Source organism: Perissodus microlepis, chromosome 19 (assembly GCF_051167445.1).
Source record: "Perissodus microlepis isolate ML-2025 ecotype Zambia chromosome 19, ASM5116744v1, whole genome shotgun sequence".
Lineage (NCBI taxonomy): Eukaryota > Metazoa > Chordata > Actinopteri > Cichliformes > Cichlidae > Perissodus > Perissodus microlepis.
The window spans coordinates 14,491,300-14,516,898 of NC_140479.1; the positions used below are offsets into that span (position 1 = coordinate 14,491,300).

General features: G+C 38.9%; 1 protein-coding gene and 1 pseudogene across 1 annotated transcript; one reads left to right on the plus strand and one right to left on the minus strand.

Annotated features, from left to right (window-relative positions):
- The first annotated feature begins 192 nt into the window (after positions 1 to 192).
- Positions 193 to 5,078, plus strand: LOC146365628 (G-protein coupled receptor family C group 6 member A-like; annotated as a pseudogene).
- A 734-nt stretch (positions 5,079 to 5,812) lies between these two features.
- odc1 (ornithine decarboxylase 1) lies at positions 5,813 to 11,209 on the minus strand. The gene is made up of 11 exons (XM_084915220.1): positions 11,065 to 11,209; positions 10,114 to 10,262; positions 9,654 to 9,791; positions 9,363 to 9,536; positions 9,047 to 9,219; positions 8,752 to 8,968; positions 8,583 to 8,666; positions 8,305 to 8,467; positions 8,084 to 8,199; positions 7,791 to 8,005; positions 5,813 to 7,697 (listed from the first exon to the last, which is right to left on the minus strand). The coding sequence occupies exons 3-11, from the start codon at positions 9,753 to 9,755 to the stop codon at positions 7,559 to 7,561; spliced, it is 1,383 nt and encodes a 460-aa protein (XP_084771346.1). The 5' UTR covers positions 9,756 to 9,791; positions 10,114 to 10,262; positions 11,065 to 11,209; the 3' UTR covers positions 5,813 to 7,558.
- Positions 11,210 to 25,599: the final 14,390 nt, after the last annotated feature.

Sequence of the window (25,599 nt, forward strand, 5' to 3'; positions counted from 1 at the left end):
CGGAGTGGACGTTCCAGCAAATTCACCCAAAGATCAGACAATTCGCACAGAAACTGCAAAAAAACAAAACAAAAGACAGCGCTATATCTCAGACTCTACAGGTCTCTGAATGTCAAATGTTAAAATGGCAGCACAAGAAGGAAAAACACTGAACAAGCACAGCTCGTTTGGGAGGGTTGTTATGTGATAAACATGGCAGCACTGCTTAGGTTTGTAAAGCAACATTTGATAAAACCACAAGACTTGTAGAGTAATCTTTTTTTTACAGATGAGACCAAATTGAAGATGTTTGGTCATAATACACAGCACCACATTTGGAGAAAGCCAAACACCATGCCAACTGTCAGCACAGTGGTGGAGAAGTAATGATTTGGACCTGGGCATCACCTCGCAGTCATTGAGTTCACCAAAATCCCTCTGCATATAAAAGTAGCACAAGGTGACACTTTTTTGTTGTGCCATTCGCTTAGCTAGTTTCACCAATGTATAATTCACAGCAATTTTCTTGGCACTTAACACCAACATCTCTTCCATGGCTGCTGTGTCTGTTGGGATGGTGTTAGTTCTGTGTGGCAATGTCCTGATAACACAATGAGCTTGCATCAAGACGTTAGGTTAACTGCCCTTTCTAAATTGCCCATATGTGCAGATTCGAGTGTGCGTCTCTGTCTCTCTATTATGGCCTTGTGACTAACTGGCAACCTGCCCAGTGCGTACTCCACCTATCACATTGCGTTACATGTGATGCCTTTCAGACTCTCCCACAACTTCAAGAATAAGTGGTCACGAAAGTGGGAATAAAATAATTGGCACATAATTTGCCCTTTTCAGGTAATGAAGTTACAGGCAAGTCTTACTGATAACAATACAGGAGCTTTCTATATTCAGTTACCTTGCAGCCTCTATGAAATATTCTTAGCTTCGTCTACACCTCACACCTGATATCTGAGGGATCTCATGGTCAGTGAACAGTTATATAATTTCAATATTTGTTGCTGTTATAACCATTGTATCCTTCTTGGAGCTCTATTTTATTATTCTGTAAACAACTTTGTAACTATATTTTGAAAAACTTTACACAAAGCTTTTTAGTATATTAAGTTGTAGATCTCAAAGCCCACTAGTACGGAAGAGGATTAGGGCCACTGGGAAAAAAAAAAGAATTCTGACTTTTTTCTCAGAATTCTGACTTTAATCTCAGAATTCTGAGATTAAAGTCAGAATTCTGACTTTAATCTCAGAATTCTGACTTTTTTCTCAGAATTCTGAGATTAAAGTCAAAATTCTTTAATCTCAGAATTTTGAGGTGGGCACCTGCAGACTTCCAGCTTCAGTGACAGCGATGTGTCCAGTTTGGCAGGTGGAGAACTAATTCACTACATTTCTACGAACAGTGCCTAGTGATGAATATCAGACGAGGGGATTATGGTTGAGCTGGTGAAGACATTTGGTGAAGTGAAGTGATGATGAGTACGGGAAGTATGGTAGTGATAGCCTTGTGAAAACTTTCAGCAAAACCAATATCTGCATTGAATTTGTTCACATCTTGTCTGCTGATTTTAATATAAATGGTGCTAAGACCCAAACTGAGCTGACTGAACTACTGGAAAAAATTGAAAACTCCTCCGCTGAAGCCATCATCCTCTTCACAAAGGAGATTAATGTTGAAATCATCCTGAAAGGAGCGATTAAACATAAATTCAACAGAACTTGGATTGCAAGTGATACATGGTCTAGCTCTCCAAAGATCTTTGCAATTCCAGACATCCAACTTGCTGGACAAGTTTTTGGGTTCATATTTAAGCAGAATGAGGTGCCTGGCTTTAAAGACTACGTCATGTCGATTTTTAATGGAACTCAAAAAAACGCCTTTGACGCAGCATCCACTTTGTTCAAATCAGTCTGAAGAAGTAAAAGTAAATAATTGCTCGCTAAACTATCAGCTGGAATCTAATCAATGTCTGGGAACAAGCTTCTTGGCTAATTGCATTGACAAGGAAGAATCTTACAATATCTATTTAGCTGTTCAAGTCATTGGTGAGGGGCTCAGACACTTGCTTAAGTGTGACGACCATCATTGTGAACGTAGCTCCAAATTCACAGCATCAGAGGTACAGGAAAGATGTTTTTTAATTGTTTTGTTGTTGTTGTTGTTGTTGTTTTGCTGTTGATTAATTTAAGACATTTACCAAGTTTTTTATGTCAAAGTATAATACTTGGACCAGGAGTTGATGACCTTGGCTTAAAATATAATATAACTGTGGAAATGCCAACAGTTTACAAAAGTGACAGCTTGCCCTGTTTTTGTGTGTAATGTTTTAATAATTTCTCATTTTATGGGTAATGTCTTCATGGTGTAGGATTGCGCAAGTCATCACTTCCAACACGGAAACAGTCCAACACATACCCCCTTAAAAGTTCTCTTTATTCTTTGTATTTTGTACAGTTTAAACAAGTGTCTTGGTTGATTTATGTTCGTATTGTTTCCACAGCTTCTCTCAGAAATCCAGAAAGTAAACTTTACTGTGGGAACCACACGTATCTTTTTTAATAGTGATGGAGATCCCAGTTTGGGATACGATATTGTATACTGGAATATGTCTGAATTCAACAAGGGTGTACAAATACAAACTATTGGAGAATACCTTCCGAATGGAAAAATTACAAAAGTCCCAGAGTCTCTTGTACACTTGATAAATCAGACGGTGAGATGAAATTTCAACATTCATTTATTACCCATAATAATTTATGAGCATCATGTATGTGTACTGTTTCCTCCATAGGGCTCAGCATATAACTGTGCGAAAACATGTGATCCAGGACAAGAACTAACGAAGAGAAAAATCTGTTGTAAAGTTTGCGTTTCATGTGCTGATGGCACGTTTTCCCCTGGAAACGGTAAGTCTTTTATTACAAATATTGATAAAGTTCAATTATACAGGCAAAAATTGATTGTATGCACTTCAGCAGCTCATTCTGATAGTAATGTAGCAAATAAATATTATTTAGTGACAGCTGAAGAGTTTATTTCCATATTAAGTTTTAGATAAGAAAGTTTTTGCTGAAAAAATTCAAATATGAAAGCTAATTCAAACAGAAAATTAGTATTTCAACTTAATGTGGGCAAGTTATACGAAATAGTTTATTCTGGCAATGGCAACTTTATTTAGATTTAACACTTCTTTACATCTAAACTTAATGCATTTAACAGAAGACAAAAATATAAAAAAAAAAACATGTAAGTTTACAATCCCTTAAGGTGGCAAAAACAACAAAATATAATTAAAAAAACAAACAAAACAAAACATACCAAAATAAAAAACACTTAATAAGTGTGGATAAAAAGGTCTGTTTTCAAATCTATTGACAGATGATCAAAAGGCAGCTTGTTCCAAAGAAAGGATAACAATAACTTAAAACAACTTTAGCATACTTAGATGTATTTCTGCGAACACTTAAATCTCATAAAATAAATGACAAAGATTAAATAATACATATTAAACTAAAAAATTTGACATCATGTTAAGGTAGATACACTTTACAAAATCTGACTGAAAACCTTGTAATGCACCTGTTTTACACTTACAGTCATGTGAAAAAGAGATGCTTCTTGTTTGATTTTCTGGAGTTGTTTTTTGACTGTCACTGACATGGAGCTCGGGAATTTAAAAAGTTTATATACTAAAAATGTAATAACTGTTGTACTTATTAGATGAACACATATTAGATGCATATACTCTTGTCTGTCTTCTCTCCCAAAATATCCAAAGCCAGTTTTGCATTAATTTGCAAATATCCTCTGATCTCTCATGCTGCTGCTCTGTGATAATGTAGTTTGGCCCTTCCACACGTAAAAGCACATTTTTCGTAATGCAGGGGTTTTCCCCCTCGCTCCTTATTAAATGATTTTAATCTTTACATTGAGTCATAAAATATTTTCCTCTTCCCTTATGCTATTTATGTTTGTATTTCCTCTGCAGGTTCAGCATGCAAGAGCTGCACTGACAACCAATATTCAATTGCTGAACAGAGGGATCAGTGTTTCAACAAAACGGATGAATTTCTCCTCTGGACCGATCCCTTCTCAGTCATTCTCAGCTCCCTTGCAGTCGTCGGGATCATTACTACCGTTGTGTTTGCTGTTGTTTGCAGTATATCTTAAAACTCCCATTGTAAAGGCAGTTGGAGGTTATTTGTGTTTTCTGGAGCTTTTTTCCTTGGTGGCTGGCTTCTGTCTTACATTCACCTTCATAGGCAAACCTACTGAGAAGATTCACTGTGTAGGTGTGCCTCTCTTTGGTGTATCCTTCACCCTTTGTATCTCTTGCATTCTAGCTATCTTGCTTCAGATCTTGGTAGCTTTCAACTTTAACCTTAACGTAGGGTCTTGGATAAAGAAGCTGAATAAGCCGCTGTTGGTAGTTACTATTGTCTCTGGGATCCAGCTGGCCCTGTCTGTCTCATGGCTGATCGTAAATCCACCAATTCCTAAAGAGATGCCAGGGAAAGAGACCATTCTGCAGCAGTGTGAGACACAATCCCTTGAATACTTTATAGCAATGTTAGCCTACAACGCTTTCTTGGGCTTTATTTGTTTGGTGTTCGCATTCAAAGGTAAACAGTTGCCGGATTTGTACAAAAATGCATCTTTAATCACCATCAGTATGCTGCTGTTTGTGGTCATCTGGATTATCTTCCTCCCAATTTATCTGACCTTAACAGGGAAGTACAAACCTGCCGTACAAAGTGCAGCCATCCTCACTTCATGCTTCAGCGTTCTCGGCTGTCACTTGGCTCCCAAGTGTTATATTATGTTGTTCAGGAAAGAGCTTAATCATGAGAGCGCCATCACTGAGTACATTAGGAAGCATTATGAACGGAAGGGCATATCTGTGGTGCAGTCATAGACTCACACTTTCATGTAGGAGTTATAAATAATACTGATCTGCAAAAGAATCTGTCCTCCTATGATGAAATCATGGCTTTCTTGGTTGGATGGAAATAAAGTATTTCATCTCATTCACATACACAGGGGAGTTTTCACTGTGTAGGCCAATAAAATGCTGCAGAACTAAAGAAAAAACTCAAACAGTTGTTTTTTTATACTTGTTGTTAGATATATAGTCATATACATCTAGTAGAAAAACTTTAGGTTTGGTAACTTTGGGTGAAGAAATCATAGCTCTTAAAATCTGCTAACATGGATGAGTTTTTATAGTTGCCATTTTATAGGCTAAATGTATAGTTTTCCTATTTTCCTTAAAAATCCAAAATAAATTCAAAATTTGTGCACTTAATTCTTGTTTTCTACAATCATTAAAGATGTATGCTGTGCAATCGCAAGGAACTGTTTAAAGAAATAATGAAAAGTACATTGCCATGATGTTCAAATATTTATATAAACACACGTGTGTTTATGTAAATATATATTTGTTAGACCACCACCCAATGTAAGTTCTCTAGCATATTGAGACTATCTCTCCACACGGTTACATATTCCATATGTACAGGTACGATCCCCATTGGTCATGGCGTGTGCATATTTCTCTAAGACACTCCGCACGCCCCACAGCTCACGCATAAAACAGCTGCGCAACACGTAAAAATGGCCAACTTCCTGAAAAAGACAATGTTGACTCATACTGTTAAACTGGTGGGTGGGTGGGGGCAGTGGAGTTTCAGGGGATCATCCTCTATCACTACTCCTATTAACTGCATGCGAAGTTAAAGTAAAACTCTTCCTCCCCCTCAGCCACTAAATGGTTTTTCATTTATATTTGTGCAAAAGGAGAAGAAAACGACAAACACACACTAAGGTGGTCATTTATTTATTTAAAAAAATACAAAACTTCAGTTTCCATAGGAAAGCGTTATGAATATGCATTCCCATCTCTGTCATATCCATTTCAAATGTATAGTTAAAACACTGCTTCTGCTCATTAATACGATAACTGGAAAACAAATTCAATTTAACAAAAAAAAAAAAAAAAAAGAAAAAAAAAGGAGAGGAGAGGGGCAGTCTGCTTTGAGTCCCTGTGCTCAAGTGTTAATCTTTAAGATTGATGTTGACTTTTGGGTAGTCTCTGAAATCTGTTGTGTATATACATTATATATGCTGTTTCAACATGCAGAGTATGATTCATGCATATATCATGCAATGTGAGACACATTCAAAATTTATACAGGAAATACAGGTTATAGTCAAAATCTACAGAGAAGCTTTGATAGAACAAGCACTAAATAACTGCTGACAAATAAATAAGCTTTGTCATCTTGAGGATTAACACTCTTGGGGGGGGGGGGGGGGGGGGGGGTTATGTTCTTTACAGAAGTCGAGATCATGGAAAACTTAAATAATATAGCAGCCACTTTTGAGGAATTTAAAACCACACACCATTGCCTCTGTGCAAGTTACCAGCTGAGGATGTTACTTCAGCTGTAGACAGAACAGCAGTTTAACAAAAGGGTGCACATTCCCTGACTTCTTATAAATATAATAAATAAATGAGAACTTGATATTGAATACTAAAAATCCAGATTGCATTTGAGTACTACAGAAAGAAGGGCTACCAGAGGGCTCACTTAAGATAAAGGAGACAGTAATTCATTTCCCCCCAGTTAACCCACAAAAAGATATATTTAATAAAACATAATTACCACACAAAACAGTGCACCAAATCGAAGCCTCTGGATCTTTAATAAACCTGCCTTCTTACACTGTGCTGTCAAGTCTGCTCAAAAATTTGTTTCCAAATCAGGTTCCAGTGCTGCAAGTCCATACAAATTCCCTCCCTATACTATTCCAGTTTAAATAGGTTCATTGTGAACTACAGTACTCAAGCGCTTACAGACTCTGCTGGGAAACCTACAGCAGAAAATTCAAGTACAGAGCTTTGCACTGTACCTGGAACCAACAGAGACACAGAGTGTGATTCAGCCTCATTTCATTCAGGGTTGATCTCGAGCTTCCATAAAGAACTGAAATGTCTGCGACACATCCCTCTCATTCTGTCAAGTAACTGGCCTGGAAAAGTTCACATACAGTGCTTAAAAAGTTTAGAGCACCATCCAGTGGAAGGTTTATGCCACAGCTGCCCTAATTAACACTAGTGCAAGTGCCACAGATCATTTGTTTCTATAATGTTTCATATACCAGTATGTGTAATCTGTTTAATCAAAATATTTAATGCCAAGAGGTAATTATTGCCATCATGAAGCAGAAGGAAGAAAAAAAAAAAAAAAAAAAAAGCTATATTGTTAAAATGACAAATGTCAGTCATTCACTTGAATTCCTGAACGGAAAGGTTTCAGTGGTTAAATATTAGGTTTGATTACCTCGGACTCAGACGGGCACAGTGGAATCTGCCTGATAAATGTGACAGAGTTAAGATCTGTACTTGGTTTTTATGACTAGTGGTGTGATAAATTTGTTAAGCACTGTACATTTTAGGTAACAGGGAAGAAAAAAAAAAAAAAAAAAAAAAAAGAAAATAAAAATCCTTATACACAGAACCCTTGTCCATAAACTGACGCTAAATGTGACAAACATACTGCATATTTAAATCACATGGGCCTGGCAAGGCTCAGCAGGCAGATCCAAGCTGCTCTCTCTGCCACAACAGGCAGGCACTTCAAACAGGTATGACTCTTCTGCAGGTGCTGGGATGCCCTGTGAACAGATCTGCTGCACAAGTTGCCTGAAAGACAATAATAAATGTTACATTAAAGCTGCAAAATTTCCTCTTATGAATCATTTAGCCACACTTTGAGTCCCTGTGATACCGACTCACCAGGTAGGACGTGACATGACATAGTGAATGTCGGGTCTCTGGAAGCCGTTGAAGGTGGAGGAGGCTGCCACTGTGTAGGCGCCCATGTTCTCAAACACCAACCAGTCGCCCACCTGCATGTCAGGCAGGCTACACTGCTCGACAATGCGGTCCAGACCGTCACATGTTGGGCCCCAGATGCTGCAGGGGTACATCACTTCATCTGGCTTTGGCTTCTAAAACAGGAATATACATGTGTTACACAGGTTTCACCTTTTTTATATTTAAAGATTAACTAATGCCTTTTTATATACCTTATGCAGGGTTGGCAGACAGTGAGCGTGGTCATAAAGAATGCAATTGAAAGATCCATACACTCCATCGTTGACATAGTACATCAGAGTCCTGTCACTGGTCCCTTCATCTTCCTCTGTGGAGGCAAAATTCATTTCATCACATCAGTATAACCAGTAAGAAACTGATTTAAAAAAAAAAAAAAAAAAAGGATGATGCTAGTAGAAAGCATAATCTTTACCATCAGAGGCAAACTCCTCATCCATGATGACTTTCTTGGCAATGATGTTCACAACCAGTGTGTAAGCAGAGGCCACATAGAAGCGCCCAGGCTCGGCAATTATGTTAACACCACAGTCAACAGGAAAATACTTATCCAGGGCTGGGTTGATTACTCCTGTTATCTAAGAGAAGTATCCACATCTACATGTTAAACTTTTGCATTTTCTGAATATGACATTTAAAACAGTTCAAATGCATAAATGTGACCCATACCATTTATTATAATAAAGCAGTTACCTCTTCAAATTTAAGCTCTGTATTGTCTGACCCAGGAAAACCACCTCCAATGTCCAGGAGATCCATGTTGAAGCCCAACTCAGCCTAGAGTTCACAACAGACAGGGTTAAGTTGGCTTTATAAAAATCCACATAATTGCAGCTGTGTGTGCATTTCAGTCAAAACCTACCCCTGTATCAAACACACAGCGTGCATCTGCAATAGCCTGAGTATAGGTTTCCGGGTCGGTGCAGCCACTGCCAACATGGAAGCTGACACCAATCACGTCAAGCCCCAGCTCTTTGGCACGCTCCAAGAGACCTCGACAAGCTTTGAGAGGGGCCCCAAACTTTACGCTCAGACGGCAAACTGCCTTCGAGTCATCTGTGGCAATACGGAGAACCAACCTGAACACAAAGAGTTAAGAGGTGAGAAATAAATAAACAAAGACAAAGACTCTTTGTTGGAGACAGAAAAAGTCTTACTTGGCATTGTCATGGCAGCGCGCCACCTTCATGAGTTCCACCTCACTATCAAAGGTCATCATCTGGACCCCGTGGGCAGATGCATATTTTATCTGAGAAACCTGCTTGCAGGGGTTAGCATAGATTATTCTGCTTGGATCCACTCCCAGAGACTGAACCAGCTGAATCTCCGTCTAGAGGGCAGCAAAGTCAACAATGAGACAGTGCCAACTTAAAAATACAAGCTGCCAATGCAATTTCAGCTAATCTTCAGGAGTGCTTTGTACTGCATTGTTGTGAGATCATCTAATGCTATGAAAGCAGTTTCAAAGCCTACCTTGCTTGCACAGTCAAAGCCTGTTCCGAGGGTCGCCAGTGTCATCACCACAGCCCGGCTGTCGTTGCATTTGACAGCATAGAAAGGTCTAACACGAGGCAAAGCCCGAGCCCAGCGTAGGTGTTTCTTTACCACGTCCCCCAAGTCGCAGACATAAAAGGCATCCCTGTCATCCTGTAACAGGTGGGGAAAAAAAAAAAAAAAAAAAAAAATTCAATACATGATGAATTACACAATAAACTAGACTGTACTTTTAATATTAGTGTATCAGTGCCAGCACAGGATGCTTACCGTCATGGACGACTCATTGATCTTCTGCTCAACAATGTCACGAGCAGAGAAACCCTCATCGAGGAAAGACAAGTCAAAGTCAGTGGGCGTGGCAGTGTTCATGGTTGCAAGAAGTCCTTTAGAATGGTCACTGGTGAACTGGAAAAAAGAAACTATACTCAGATTACATGCCACTTTGAGAACATCCTGTCCTCTATGTTTTCAGTTACTAAAGTCCCCTTCATATTCCACAGATGAGTAATAAGATAAGATAACCTTTATTAGTCCAACGCGTGGGAAATTTGTTTTGTTACAGCAGTGGACAGTGCAAAGTTACATAAAAAAAAATTAGATTAGAAAAAAAAAAATTTCAAAGCACCAAGTGAACAGGTGTTTTTGATACAATATTATCTGAAAGTCATGCCCAGATGACAATGCAGTGTTAAATCAAGTTTCAAACAACCAGATGCAGAACACTTACTTGGATATGAAAGAAATGGAATTTGGTGTTGTTGTCACTCAGCTGCAGAGAAGCCAAGGTGGCTCACCAGTGAAGTTAAACCCTTTCAAATAAGACTCAAGGCCAGGGCCTGCTGAGTAGCCAGTGTGTGATTTCCTTGAGTGAAGATTCTGCAAACAGGAGCAGTTGACAGTTTAACAAAAAGCCCATTAATGAAATGATGACACTTCGGTTTAACACATGATTACCAGTTATTCTATTAAAACTAGCATTTCTGAGACTTCAGGCATGTTTAAAATACACGCACTTAACTTTAGTCTCTAATGGCACTGGGTTTCATAACTCAGGATATTGCACAGGAAAAAGTCATTCAAAGAAAAGAGTGTTCCGCCTACTCAAGAATTTACCCAATTACAAAAACGTCCCTGCTCCAAGTTACATGAAGAGCACGAAAAGTAGCCAATCAGCGACTAACATTTAACGCCGACGTCACTATACCGGTTCCGCTTAGCCACATTCGTGCCATGAGGCAATTTTTGGTTACCATTAACTAACGCGCTTTGTTACACGAATAACAGGCAAGACAGTTTAACTTTACTCACCTAAAGTCTCGCAACCAAACAAAGGACCCAAAAAAAGACATCCATCACAAGCAAACCTCTCGGAGGGTACTTTTATTGTTCAGGCACACACACAAAAAGGATAATGCTAACAAGCTAACCACCCCATCTGTTTCGCCGGCCACGTAGTGCTTATTTGTTAACACTCTACGATCCACAGCAACACAGTTTGGAATTAAACCAACATTTCAATTACTAATTATTAACATAGGAATACATAACATGTCAAAACTGTTCATGTGTTCGCGACAACTAAAAAAACCCTGCCATTTAATCTAAGCTAAAGAGTATTTAGTCAAAGAAAAAAAAAGACTTCCATTGAAGGATAATTCACCAAAAGACCCTTACTTACCTTAAAAAGCATTTACAAAGAGTTTGTCCATTAGACCCAAAAGCTGGGATAAGAAAAGAAATAAAGCAGTTCCCCTTTACGACGAAGATCGTTGCCAGAAGCGCAACCTCTCAAACGCAGATGGAACTGAGTGTAAGCCGGTACGAGAGCCCGGCAGTATTTATAGAGCGCGCGTTACCGCGGCAACGCAGCCAGCTGGAACCGGCCTCGCATCCACATAGGAACCGGTTTAGTCTTGTCCCCTTCATCCACATGGTGGGAAAGACAAACTTGGTTTATGACACACACATCATTAACAAAGGTAACTAAAGCTTTTGTAATAGTGTGCATATATACTATATATTAAATAACCTCTCCATGAGACATTAAAAACAAAACACCCAACCATGGAAAACTATAGATGTAAATGAATTCTTACATAGATTTAGACACAAGACACAATAGATTTGAATTAAACCTCAAATTTAAATTTACTGGCTTGTTCCATATAAAATATGTCAAATCTGGGGAAAAACTGATCAAACACACACATTTCAACTAATCAAACACACACATCCACACATGTGCAATAACACTAAGTGCAATACTCTTTTCTGGCATCGTTGTATTTTTTACTCAGTTGTATACAGCATTTGTATTCTATTTTTATCCTATTGTATATTTTATTCTATTTTATTCTACTGTATATAGTATTTTATTTATTCTATTCTGTACAGTTGTGTATTGTATTTATTCTTATTATATTCTAATTTTTCCTTCATAACTTTTGCACTGTCCACTTCCTGCTGTGACAAAACAAATTTCCCACATGTGGAACTAATAAAGGTTATCTTATCTTATCTTATCTTAAAAAAACCTCATCAGAAGCAGCTGTTTTGTTTGTTTTTTGTACAATAATTTAGTAATTTCCTTTATGAAGCCGTTCAAAATTTTAATATTTTACAAGTTTAACAACCTTAGAGGATATTGCAGTGTGTCAAAACATGGCACATTGTAACCCTCCATTTATTTTATTTATATGTTATTGTTTACAGCACTTTCAGTCCCACATAACTTATGAGGTGCAGTGCTTGAAATCTTCAGGGTTAAAATCTATATTTAAGCTCTGTTAGAAAGTGCAACCAAATCAATTTTTACAACCAGTCCAAAGGCAAATTCAAATTTTTTGTTCAGCATGATTTTTCCTTAACTCTGAGCATCAATTGCATGGCATACATCACAGTTGAAGCAGCAAATTGATTGTTCTACAGTAACAGAAACACACACAAGTAACCTGTGTGTTTTAATGATTCCCATAATGATTTACTGGAGAAAAAAAGAGTAAACTCTCAAGTCTCATATCACTCTCATATCACTACACGAGATAAGTGGCTGGTCAAAACAATTATAGCATTTAAAAGGTCTCCTTTTTGCCTGCTTTGTTATAACAGGTTTATATTTAACCATGATTCATTATGTGCCAAAGGAATTTTCTAATAAAGTGGAAAGGACTTTGGCATCATCATCACATGTAAATGTTTTAGAAGACGGTTTGGAAGAGTCCATACTAGATGAAAGCCTTGTATCACCTTCAGGGCCCAGAGAGCATAGGCCAAAGACAGGATACAACTCACGGACGTAGATTTGAGGTCTTAAAAGTGACGCCTTAAACCTGTATTCATTTTACTGGTTAGCAGTGGGCGAATCATCTTGTTCCAAAAAGACTTTCAGTTGTATAAAAAAACAATCTACCGCTCTCTTCATCTTTGAGCTAGGTAAACAATTTTCTGGTGACGTTTGGGCTCAATCACTAATATTGGGTCATGTTGACTAAAACCTGCTTTTAATTTTGTAAATTATAGTCCGTCAGTGCAGGATAAACCTGGGTGTACTCACTGGTTGACAATTGTAAGCTTGTTAGCCATTAGGTTTAAAGTGCTAACATAGCAAGCTGGGGTCTTCTTTTAAATAAATTTATGTTATCTTTGTTTTTATGATTCAAAATGGGGAATGAATAACAATAAAAGCAAATAAACAAATCCACTAGCATTATACCTTAACTGTTAATGTTATTATTAGTTATAAGGTAAGCTAGGCTGATGAGTTACTGATCTGTGTCTAATATACTAATAAACTGATACTCGGAGATACTAATATATTCTTGTCATATATCGTACACTTGATTTTGTGTTAATCACAGAGATGCTCATTTATGCTGCCAGACTGCAGCAGTGTGTTGTGTCTCATTGGCAGAACAATCTCAGACTGTGATCTGACGGCAGTCTGCTTAGACGCACTCTGACGTCCTGACCTGTATAATGAGATTAAAGGAGATCACAGGATGACTCAGAAGTGTCAACACAAGCACAGATGCCAGAGCAGTTCTGTGAAGTCAGGTGTTGTGTATATATATATATGCAATTGGGTGAATAAGTATTTAGACAGTGAGACAATATTTGTGTAATTTTCCCTTTGTACAGCACCACAGTGGTAATTGTAACAGTGTAATTACAGCTGCTGTTTACGTAATCCCCCATTTTCACAGAATGATGGCACATTTTTATGTCCAGCTTAGTTCAGAAAAAAACTTTCTGTGAATAGAAAAATACACATCCCACTAAAAATAGTGTTCAGGATTGAAAAGAATACTTTCATGAAGCTTCTACTTCAAGGCAGTAAAATGCTTTTTAGCCAGACTCCAGACATTTTCCCCTCATTGCACAGTCTAATCAGTCCAAAGGTTGCTTTCATAGACATTTGGTTTGCAAGCAGACATTACTAAATGGAGGAAAACGAAGGATTTGGTTAGTGTGACCCAATAGTACATGTGGAAATGTTGCACAGGCATTTTGCAGGAAACTTTAGGACTTCGTGAGGACCACATACTGTTTCTGTGGGCTTAAGTTAATATCTTTTCCAGGTCTTGAGGCTGTAATCAGGACAGTATTTTACTCTTTGCACTACAGAGTTTCCTTTCAAATCTTCTACAGGGCTGGTGAATGATGTAAGTTATTCCAAAAACCTACAAAGTGAAGCCCTTTGTGGATTGGTCAGAAAGTTAAAGTGAGGTTTAGCAGCAACCTTGCATGATGACATAATCTCCAGTTATTTTCATACATTGCAGTTTTCCTTATAGTCGTGCCCTGAATCTGAACTTCCAGTAGGCATGCAGGGAGGCCTCACGTCCTTTGCAGCCCCATGCCTGTCAGGCAGGAAGTGGGCACACATGGGGACAAATTAATTTTCAGCAGATGTTTATCAGCTTGTTCAAAATCACAAGATCAAAAACAAAAAAACATTAAAGTAACATTTATAGCAAACTACTTCCATGCACTCCAGCTATTCATTTCTTGTAATTTTGTTTTCCACAAATTGCCCATGATTCTCCCCTCTCCTTCTCCTCTTCCTGTAATGTCTGTATCTCGCTTTGTCTGGACTTTCCGTTAGCACGTCTGTGTACCAGTGTGGCCTCTCCCCCACATTTCCAAGGCCTTACCAAAAACAAGGAGCATAATTGTTACTGGCCACCCACAAGATACAGCACTGTTAAGGGCCTTGGTGCCTGCGTGGATCGCTGTATCTGGCTTTGTTATTTCTCTTCATTTCTTTTGCTTTTCGTTGTGCACAGATCAGCTGACAGACTGACAGTTTTAGAGTTTCTGTGTATGTTTCTGCAGCAGTTGAGAATAAGAAAAGAATTTTCAGTTTTCTCAGAAGAATGGACTGCACTCTGGTTTGAACTAGTGTAACAGTTTGAGAGCATTTCTATTAAAAAGGCCAAGATAAAATACATTTATTTGGATCCTTTACAGGGAGCCAAATCATTTTTGTATGGGTGCCATAAGGATAAATCCAAACATATTTTTTTTTATATAAATTATAAAAACAAAATAATATAAAAAATGTAAAGGAAATATTTTTAGTTCTAATATCTGTCAGTTTGGTAAAAAAAAAATGTTATTACAACTTGCCTGATGAGTCATTGATAGAGACTGGATGTCTACTGTCTACTGGAAAGTCCACTGCTCTCAAAACATTATGTGTTTTGAGAGCAGCTATAGTAACACCTATAGTAATTTACCTACATCTTGCCTCTGACACATGCCCTCCATACAGTAATAATTAAAAAAACTAAAACTAATAGTGAAACTAATAAAAGCTGAACTGAAATAAAAAAATCTACTCTGAAAACTAAATGAAGCTAGACTGAATTAAAAACAAAAAGTAAAAATAAATAAATCAAATACTGCTGTCAAAATTAACGCGTTAACGCAAATTAATCCGCCATCACGGTCAATGTGATAAAATTTTTTAACGCAATTAACACATCTGAAGTGCAGAATGACTCAAAATACCTGAAATGTTTCTGTCAACGCATTTAGAGCAGTTTGTCCAAGTAGAGTTACCGTCGCACATGCGCAAATGGGCAGTTGATCTTGTAGTGACGGGCAGCTGAACCAGTCAACTCAATAGGGAAGATGATAAACGCATACTGGCCCTCTCAATAGGAAATTTGAGTTAAAAAAAAATAACAAGACGGAACAATCGACCGACATAAAGTATTATGCACATTGTGCAAGGAGGAATTTTATTTTCATTGAAGCACTTCCAGCTTCAAATATCACATTGACACGAAGTGTACGTTAGTCTGCGATGCTGCTAGGACTTTGGCTAATGCGTCAGCCTGCTTGTGACAAACCACTAATGGAGAATCGGGGACTCAGTAAGTCTGCCTCAGACATATTGACTGACACAGTGCCAAGTGAATTGCAACAAACGGCAGACCTATTAATACACCTCTTATTAGTTTCACTATTAGTTTTAGTTTTTCGCCTCTGTCAGTGCGTCCCAGGGCAGCTGTGGCTACAGTGTAGCTTGCCATCACCAGTGTGTGAATGTGTGTGTGAATGGGTGGATGACTGAATGTGTAAAGGGCTTTGGGGTCCTTAGGGACTAGTAAAGCGCTATACAAATACAGGCCATTTTAATATTGTTGAGAACATGCACTTTACATAGCTTTGGTTCCTCGTTTCAAGGACTTGAAGTGCCTCCCCAAGAGTGACAGAGAGAGAGCGGATAAATGTTTACAGAGTTTTTTGTTTAGATAAATGTTCATGATGTTCATTAAACATGTTAAGAGCATATATTTTCCCTTTTTTCTTGAGTCTGCAAAAAGCAAAAATAAATATAGAATAGTATAGAATAAAAATGAATGATATTTAATCGTGATTAATCAAAATTAATCCACAGTAACGCTGTGATGAATCTGATTAAACATTTTAATTTTTTGACAGCAATATATTCAATTCAATTCAATTCAATTCAATTTTATTTATATAGCGCCAAATCACAACAAAAGTCGCCTCAAGGCGCTTCATAGATACAGAGAAAAACCCAACAATCATATGACCCCCTATGAGCAAGCACTTTGGCGACAGTGGGAAGGAAAAACTCCCTTTTAACAGGAAGAAACCTCCGGCAGAACCAGGCTCAGGGAGGGGCGACCGGTTGGGGTGAGAGAAGGAAGACAGGATAAAAGACATGCTGTGGAAGAGAGACAGAGGTTAATAACAGATATGATTCAATGCAGAGAGGTCTATTAATACATAGTGAGTGAGAAAGGTGACTGGAAAGGAAAAACTCAATGCATCATGGGAATCCCCCGGCAGCCTACGTCTATTGCAGCATAACTAAGGGAGGATTCAGGGTCACCTGGTCCAGCCCTAACTATATGCTTTAGCAAAAAGGAAAGTTTTAAGCCTAATCTTAAAAGTAGAGATAGTGTCTGTCTCCCGAATCCAAACTGGAAGCTGGTTCCACAGAAGAGGGGCCTGAAAACTGAAGGCTCTGCCTCCCATTCTACTTTTAAATACTCTAGGAACAACAAGTAGGCCTGCAGAGCGAGAGCGAAGTGCTCTAATAGGGTGATATGGTACTACAAGGTCATTAAGATAAGATGGGGCCTGATTATTTAAGACCTTGTATGTGAGGAGCAGGATTTTGAATTCAATTCTGGACTTAACAGGAAGCCAATGAAGGGAAGCCAAAACAGGAGCTCTCTCTTTCTAGTCCCTGTCAGTACTCTTGCTGCAGCATTTTGGATTAGCTGAAGGCTTTTCAGTGAGTTTTTTGGACATCCTGATAATAATGAATTACAGTAGTCCAGCCTGGAAGTAATAAATGCATGAACTAGTTTTTCAGCGTCACTCTGAGACAGGATATTTCTAATTTTAGAGATGTTGCGCAAATGGAAGAAAGCAGTCTTACATATTTGTTTAATATGTGCGTTGAAGGACATGTCCTGGTCAAAAATGACTCCAAGGTTCCTCACAGCGTTACTGGAGGCCAAGGTAATCTCATCCAGAGTATGAATCTGGTTAGATACCATATTTCTAAGATTTTCAGGGCCGAGTACAATAACCTCAGTTTTATCTGAATTAAGAAGCAGAAAGTTAGCGGCCATCCAGGTCTTTATGTCCTTAAGACATTCCTGCAGTTTAACTAATTGGTGTGTGTTATCTGGCTTCATGGACAGATAGAGCTGGGTGTCATCGGCATAGCAGTGAAAATGTATGCTATGTCTTCTAATGATGCTGCCTAAGGGAAGCATGTATAATGTAAACAGAATTGGTCCTAGCACTGAACCCTGTGGAACTCCATAATTAACCTCAGTGTGTGAAGAGGACTCTCCATTTACATGCACAAATTGGAGTCTATTAGATAGATATGATACAAACCACTGCAGTGCAGTACCTGTAATACCTACAGCATGTTCTAATCGCTCTAATAGGATATTATGGTCGACAGTATCGAACGCTGCACTGAGGTCTAGCAGGACAAGCACAGAGATGAGTCCACTGTCAGAGGCCATAAGAAGATCATTTGTAACCTTCACTAAAGCTGTTTCTGTGCTGTGATGAGCTCTGAAACCTGACTGAAACTCTTCAAATAAACCATTCCTCTGCAGATGATCTGTTAGCTGTTTGACAACTACTCTTTCAAGGATTTTTGATATGAAAGGAAGGTTGGAGATTGGCCTATAATTAGCTAAGACTGCTGGGTCTAGAGATGGCTTTTTGAGTAAAGGTTTAACTACAGCCAGCTTGAAGGCCTGTGGTACATAGCCGATTATTAGAGATAGGTTGATCATATTTAAGATCGAAGAATTAATCAATGGCAGGACTTCTTTGAGCAGTTTTGTAGGAATGGGGTCTAAAAGACACGTTGATGGTTTGGAGGAAGTAATTATTGAAGTTAACTCAGAAAGATCAATTGGAGAAAAAGAGTCTAACTTAACATCAATGGTACTAAGAGTAGCTGTAGATAATATTACATCTGTGGGATGATTACTGGTAATTTTTTCTCTAATGATAAAAATTTTATTTGTGAAGAAGTTCATGAAGTCATTACTAGTTAACGTTAAAGGGATGGTTGGCTCAACAGAGCTCTGACTGTTTGTCAGCCTGGCTACAGTGCTGAAGAGAAACCTGGGGTTGTTCTTATTCTCTTCAATCAGTGATGAATAGTAAGATGTTCTGGCTTTGCGGAGGGCTTTCTTATAAAGCAGCAAACTATTTCTCCAGGCTAAATGATGATCCTCTAAATTTGTGACACGCCATTTCCTCTCCAGATTACGAGTCATCTGCTTTAGGGTACGTGTTTGAGAATTATACCACGGAGTCAGGTACTTCTGATTAGAGACCTTAGTTTTCACTGGAGCTACAGTATCCAGAGTCGTACGTAGTGAGGAGGTGAAATTATTAACAAGATAATCGACCTCTGTTGGAGTCTATTATCTAGTCTATACACTAATATATATATATATTATATATTAGTGTATACTTACCTATTAGTATATAGGTTGTTTTTAAAGTTGTACTTCACAGGAGAGACCCTGTGTTAAAAGATTTAAGAAAACTATTCAAATTCTTTTTGAATTAGAGCATACATTCTTTGTATTTATTCTGCATTTACTTCAAATGTCAGTTACAAGCTTAAATATAAAATCTAAATGCAACAAAGCTATTAATCAAGTAATTGCAATTCATCGCGATTATATTACAGAAAATTGTGCGATTAATTAGTTGGTTTTTTTTTTTATCTATTGACAGCACTAAAATAAAAAACTAATTAGAAAATACAGAACTTTATTAACTCTTCAATTTTAATTGTTGATAAAGCTTTAAAGATAACTTAATATTTAAATAAAATAAAAACGTAAAACACTGCGATGAACTGGAGACCTGTCCTGGGTGTAACCTTCCCCTTGCCCAAGGTTTAAGAGAAACAGGTTTAAGAGGAAGTATTTCTGTCACCAAGGTTCCAAAGTTCCACTTGAATTAAGTTGTTACTAGATGTAACACTGGTTCTATGAATATTACTGATGCGTGACAGCTGAAGGGGCCACCCCTTGTCTCCTTGCCAGCAAGCATTCTCAGTAGTTCTTGATAGTCGAGAATTTGAGCTAGTAATTGCTCTCATGGTTCTGGAATATTTTGTTTTTGATTCCATCCATCTATCACTTTGCCTTCTGTGCTCTTGCCTAAGTACTTTTTTAAGGTTCTGAAGCAAAATATATAACTTTGTTTTTTCACAAGAAAAAGAAAGCGACTCGTGAATTTACAATCTCCTGTCAGGGTGTCATCCCCTATTTGGGGATGATATTTTACTTGTGGGAATAACAAATTATTCTTCTTTCAGGTCATGCTTGAACTGCTTCTGTCTTTTGAGCTTTGACCAGAGTTGCAACTGCAGTTATTAATTATGACTTGACAAAAATAAAAAAAATAAAGAACAGGATAACAAGCGAATGTACATTCACTTTGTATAAATCTGTTGTCTAAAGCAACAGCTAATTCACTCATCCATTTAAATGTACTCGACCTTCCCGGCTCAGACTGAGGATCAGACCGGGAATCTTAGTGTTTCCCTGCATACCATTTGGTGTAGTGGATGGTACCTGCGGTGTTTGTTTACATTGCTTCATTTCAGATTAGACAGTGTGACTTGCAACAAAACATGCAGATAATTTAATTAACTTAAAGCTCAGGTGAGACCACAGAATCCAACCTGACCGCTGCCTAGAGCTAAAACGATTGCAACACAACTAGGCACCTTTTACAGGAGGAGTGAGGTTACACACCCTACTGTCAGAACTAGTTTTATTACATTATTGCATACTGAAATAAAGCAAGATAAAACAAGAATGGGACTAAATGGTAAATGGCCTGTATTTGTATAGCGCTTTACTAGTCCCTAAGGACCCCAAAGCGCTTTACACAACCAGTCATCCACCCATTCACGCACACATTCACACACTGGTGATGGCAAGCTACATTGTAGCCACAGCCACCCTGGGGCGCACTGACAGAGGTGAGGCTGCCGGACACTGGCGCCACCGGGCCCTCTGACCACCACCAGTAGGCAACGGGTGAAGTGTCTTGCCCAAGGACACAACGACCGAGACTGTCCAAGCTGGGGCTCGAACCGGCAACCTTCCGATTACAAGGCGAACTCCAAACTCTTGAGCCACGATCGCCCTACTACTGACTACTGAGTATGACTAAGAAATTCCAGTGAAAGAATGGAGCTAAATGTTCAGATCTGCACTTCCATTAAATCCACAGGCATGGAGAGGCTTGTAATTTAGGTTTGACTTTAAAGTGAGGCGTGTTACCACAATACATAAAAAAAAAAGTCAATTAAAGGTTTGTTCTTGTGAGTGCTTGCTGACTGGCTGTTCATTGACAAGAATCACTGATGTGATCCTACTCCTGCATTCCAGGCAAGCTGTGTCAACTCGTAGATGAATGTACTCAAGATTAAATCTTAATCGTTTTTAGTGGACACCACTCAGTCAATTTGTAGCTGCAGGTTGATTTTGGAATTATTCAAATGGAGGAGAAGTAAAAAAGTATCATGAAAAAAGTGATCTGAAAGAGGAAGACTGTTGTCTTTCCAGAGCTGCTGGTTCCATGAAGTTCTAGCTCATAGGAATCCAGTAAGGACAGGTGGATCTCTAACCTCGAAGTATGTGAGAAAGACACACAAGGGGGGAAGATGGTTTTGCAGAGTCCCCATAAAATAATGTCTGCCACCTAGGACATATCGAGGTGTCACATTGGCACATCACAGCCAAAGACTGTATATAAAAGATGACAGTGTCCACTGTATTTGAAGTCTCACAAAATAAGCATTTTTGTCTCCATCATGTTGAATTTTTGGAGCCAAAAATTACCATGTTTGGATAAAGTACTGGTCCATATATGATATGGACCAATACTTTGGAGCCCATGGGCTCCGCCAGGGCTGCCCTTTGTCACCGATTCTGTTCAGAATTTTTATGGACAGAATTTCTAGGCGTAGCCAAGTGGTGGAAGGCTTTCACTTGGGTGGTCTCAGGATCTCATCCCTGCTTTTTGCAGATGATGTGGTTCTGTTGGCTTCATCGGGTAATGGCCTCCAGCTTGCCTTGCAGCCAAGTGTGAAACGGTGGGAATGAGAATCAGCACCTCCAAATCTGAGGCCATGGTCCTCAGCTGGAAAAGGGTGGAGTGCCCACTCCGGGTCAGGGACTAGTTCCTGCCCCAAGTGGAGGAGTGTAAGTATCTTGGGGTCTTGTTCACGAGTGACTGGAGAAGGGAGCCGGAGATCGACAGACGGATTGGTGCTGCCGGTGCAATGATGCGGATGCTATACCGGTCTGTTGTGGTGAAGAGAGAGCTGAGTGTAAAAGCGAAGCTCTCAATTTACCAGTCGATCTATATCCCTACCCTCACCTATGGCCACGAGCTGTGGGTAGTGACCGAAAGAACGAGATCACGGAGACAAGGATGGAAATTGGCTTCCCCCAAAGGGTGGCTGCTTTCTCCCTTAGAGATAGGGCGAGAATTTCAGCCATTCGGGAGGGGCTCAGAGAGCCGCTGCACCTTCACATCGAAAGGAGCCAGTTGAGGTGGTTCAGGCATCAGACAAGGATGCCTCCTGGGCACCTGTATGCTGGAGAGATTATATCTCTTGGCTGGCCTGGGAACGCCCCGGACAAGCTAGAGGAGGTGGCTGGGGAGAGGAAGGTCTGGGCTTCTCTGCTTGAGCTGCTGCACCTGCGACCTGGCCTCGGATAAGTGTAAGAAAATGGATGGATGGATGGATGGATGGACCATTATGCAGAAGGTGCGACATGTTTTTGTTTTATGTATTAATACAAGACTATGCACGAAGACAACACAGTCAGCCTAAGGAAATGCAATGTCAAAATATTTGGAGGGTTACACTTTTACTCACTGATTAACTTCGGACAACCAGCAAGACTGTGGTTTGGGGTAAAACATGTCCTTATAACAGTAAGCTTCATTGTTGAGACAAGTCGGCAGTTATAGCGATGTGTCATTATTGGCATAGCTGAGTGAATCATGCGCAGCAGCCCAATAACTTGTGCCTAACTTAGTCTCACTGTCAGCTTTGACATAACATTGTTATTTGGACCAGGAATGTGAACAGTCTGGTAAAATCTGAGAGCTGTTCTTGATTTCCAGAATACAAAAAGTTGCAATAAAAGGATGTTTCTTATCTTAAACATGTCAAATTTACAAAATTACCACAACCAATTAAGAAATAATTTCAAATCTAATTTCAAAATCCAGTATAATAAAAACATTATTATCATGCCTTTGGCTTTGAACATATTTATGCTCTACTTGCCCACTTGTCAGTGGGTTGTTTCAGCTTGTTCTCTGCTGACTCATCATTTTTTCTTCTTTCAGGGTTGAGTTGCTTGGCGTTTGTTCGCATGGTGGTGTGAGGACTGAGACCTCGAAAAAGAAAAAAAGAAAAAAAGAGTGTAGGTATTGTCACTGCAAGATTTTTTTTTATGCGTCCTGGGTTGGCCTGAAGCTCTGCGGACAGGCTGCTGCATCAGCACATTTCACTCCTTTGATCCTTTTGCAGAAAAAGTCCCAGACTGAAGAGAAGGCTTAAAGCTTTACACTTCATGCATCACAGTTTTACTATTTAGTCTATGAAACTTAGGATGAAAGTACAAAACGTTGCATAAATAATAAGCCACCTACTGAGGCCTGCAGAATCACACCGAGCTGGCATGTAATAAATTGAAAGAAAAATGGCACTATTGTACATCTAATTGATTTTCACATCTCCACTGACCCTGTAAGAGTTGCAGTTGGTGCTGTGAAGCCTTGGTTGTTTGGTGAAGATGGACAACTGGCAGGTCAAATTACTGAGATGCCTGGCTGGATGAGAGCAGAAGGTTTTGCATGTAATCTAGTAACATTGTGTAAATTTATGACCACTGTCACAGCCAGTTCATTTCAATAATGACCAACACAGTTCACACAAAGAGGAATGCAAATTATTGAGTTAAGAAGACCCAACAAGAACGCAAGCAATATAGAACAAAAACACTGCAGTGCAAGTGCAGGTTTTATACATGCATGTCACTCCAGAAACAGTGTGTCGGTTGAGATCAATGTGAGGTTGTCGAAGGAGAACCTGTATATTTTAATATATGGGCAAAATCCTGTGTTAATAAACCACTAATCTGTGTCCAACAGCGGACACGTGGGATTTATAGAACAGCACAAAGCATTATTTATCATCAAATCCTAATAATCATAAAATGAATGAAGTTAATGCTATTTTGTCACATGTACCGCATGTCTAAATGCACACATTTGTACTGCATACCATGAAGGTGCAGGTACCTGAAGGAAAAATTCTGACTCACATTTCCCTGTGCAACAATGATTTCTTCAAAATCCTGAATTACACATTGGTAAAATTTACGCATTATTCCAACATGAATCACATTATTACACATTTCTATAGGCAGGTCAATGTGATATGTAAAAGAATAATAGAGTATTAAAAAAATTATACATAAAAGTGCTTGTATGAATGCACAGGTAGAGTAGAAGACTACAATATGAGAACCAGGACATTTACCATTTGTAAAAATGTAATTAAAAACCTGAAACACTACAAACCCCTCTGTTGAGCGTGAAAGGTAAGTTTATGGTATGTAATGCATCCATGGCTACTACGAATCTTGTTTTGGGCAAATAACCCTTTTTCCCTTTCATCCATCGCTCTATGTTACTTTCTACATTGTAGAAAAGTGCTGTAAAAAGTAGTACTGAGACCAGAAACATGTTGGGGCTCTGCTCTAAACATGGTGGTGAGGATACAGAGAGCTATAGTCTTTGGTAAAGAACTCACAGCTTTGAGCAGTCCCGCATCCTAGTACTAATAAATTCAACGATCATAATACAGTTCTGTCAGGAGAAAAATATAACATGGTTTTCTTTGTTGTGAGTTCAACTTTCCCCACAAAATGTTTTGCAATCTGAGAGGGAAAATCCTACAAATACATATTCAGTATTGACAGCTGTAGAAATGCCCGTTCACACCATTTAATAGCTAAACTGCCAGGTTCTTAACTTGAGTTGTCCACCAATACAGACTGTAAATCTGGCTTTTAGCATGAACACACACTTTTCTTAATAGCTGTCCTCAATTCCTCTTTAGTAATCCTGATCCACCCTCCTTTCTTATTTTCTTCATGAACTCCTTCCGTCTTCTCAACACTCTCTTCACTCATTAGTACCTTTCCATTGCTGTCCTTAACCACTGGATGCACAAATATTTATCAGAAAGGTAAAACATAAAATTAAATCTGAAACAAACAAGGGGCCACTATTCTACAACCAATCTGAGATTTTCATTGATCATTACATGGAAAAACCAGAGAAGTCTGAGGCTTTTAAGTCCAGCATGCATAAAGTCCCCAGATTAGTTTATGATATTTTCTATATCTTCTATACAGTGAAACAAAAAAATTAACCACACACATAACTTTTCTAGCAGATGTAAAAATACCTTCCATAACCCAAAATAAAATTCACACCTCATGATGACCTGCATGATGTTTCATCTTACATTCAGGTTCTTTTTTCTCTCTGCTGGCACTGGCTGACCCAGTTCTTGTGGCCTAATTGCCAGTAGTCATTGTGAAGCCAAAGCATTGTGAACAAAAAGGAGGCCAATCTGGCTGGTACTACACCAGATGACATTTAAAAAAAAATGTTTATTTGTTCAACAAGAAACGTTAGCAGTGTCCCCAAACAAAGGGGTCTCATCACCAAGCCTTTATTGCACACTTACACAAGCCTAAAGCTTCCCGTTCACCCTGGAAAAGTTTTAAAAGTATATTACACCTAGATCTATTTACAAATTGAGAGGATTAAAGGAGCGCGTCCTCATTTCGAGCAAAGGGAAAACTTAAGTTTAAAATGTCTGTGAAGGTTCTCAGTCATCCAGGTCATCGTAGTCAAAGGAGCTTGCAAAGAAAAAGCGTCTGGACTTCTTTAAGTTACTTGAAGACGTTTCACCTCTCATCCGAGAAGCTTCTTCAGTTCTAAGGTCAAATGGTGGAGAGTCCCAGATATAAACCTAGTGGGAGTATCCCCCCACAAAAGGACCCCCTGATGATCCTCTAATCGCCTGAGCCAAGGTGTGAAACTGGGTGTGGGTCCCAATCAG

Excerpts from the sequence above, each read along its gene's own strand:
- odc1 (XM_084915220.1), bottom strand. The coding sequence starts at position 9,755 with ATGAACACTGCCACGCCCACTGACTTTGACTTGTCTTTCCTCGATGAG. Across the intron at positions 8,468-8,582 it reads CAGAGCTTAAATTTGAAGAG|ATAACAGGAGTAATCAACCC; the intron begins GTAACTGCTTTA and ends TACTTCTCTTAG. Across the intron at positions 8,200-8,304 it reads TGAGGAGTTTGCCTCTGATG|AGGAAGATGAAGGGACCAGT; the intron begins GTAAAGATTATG and ends TTGCCTCCACAG.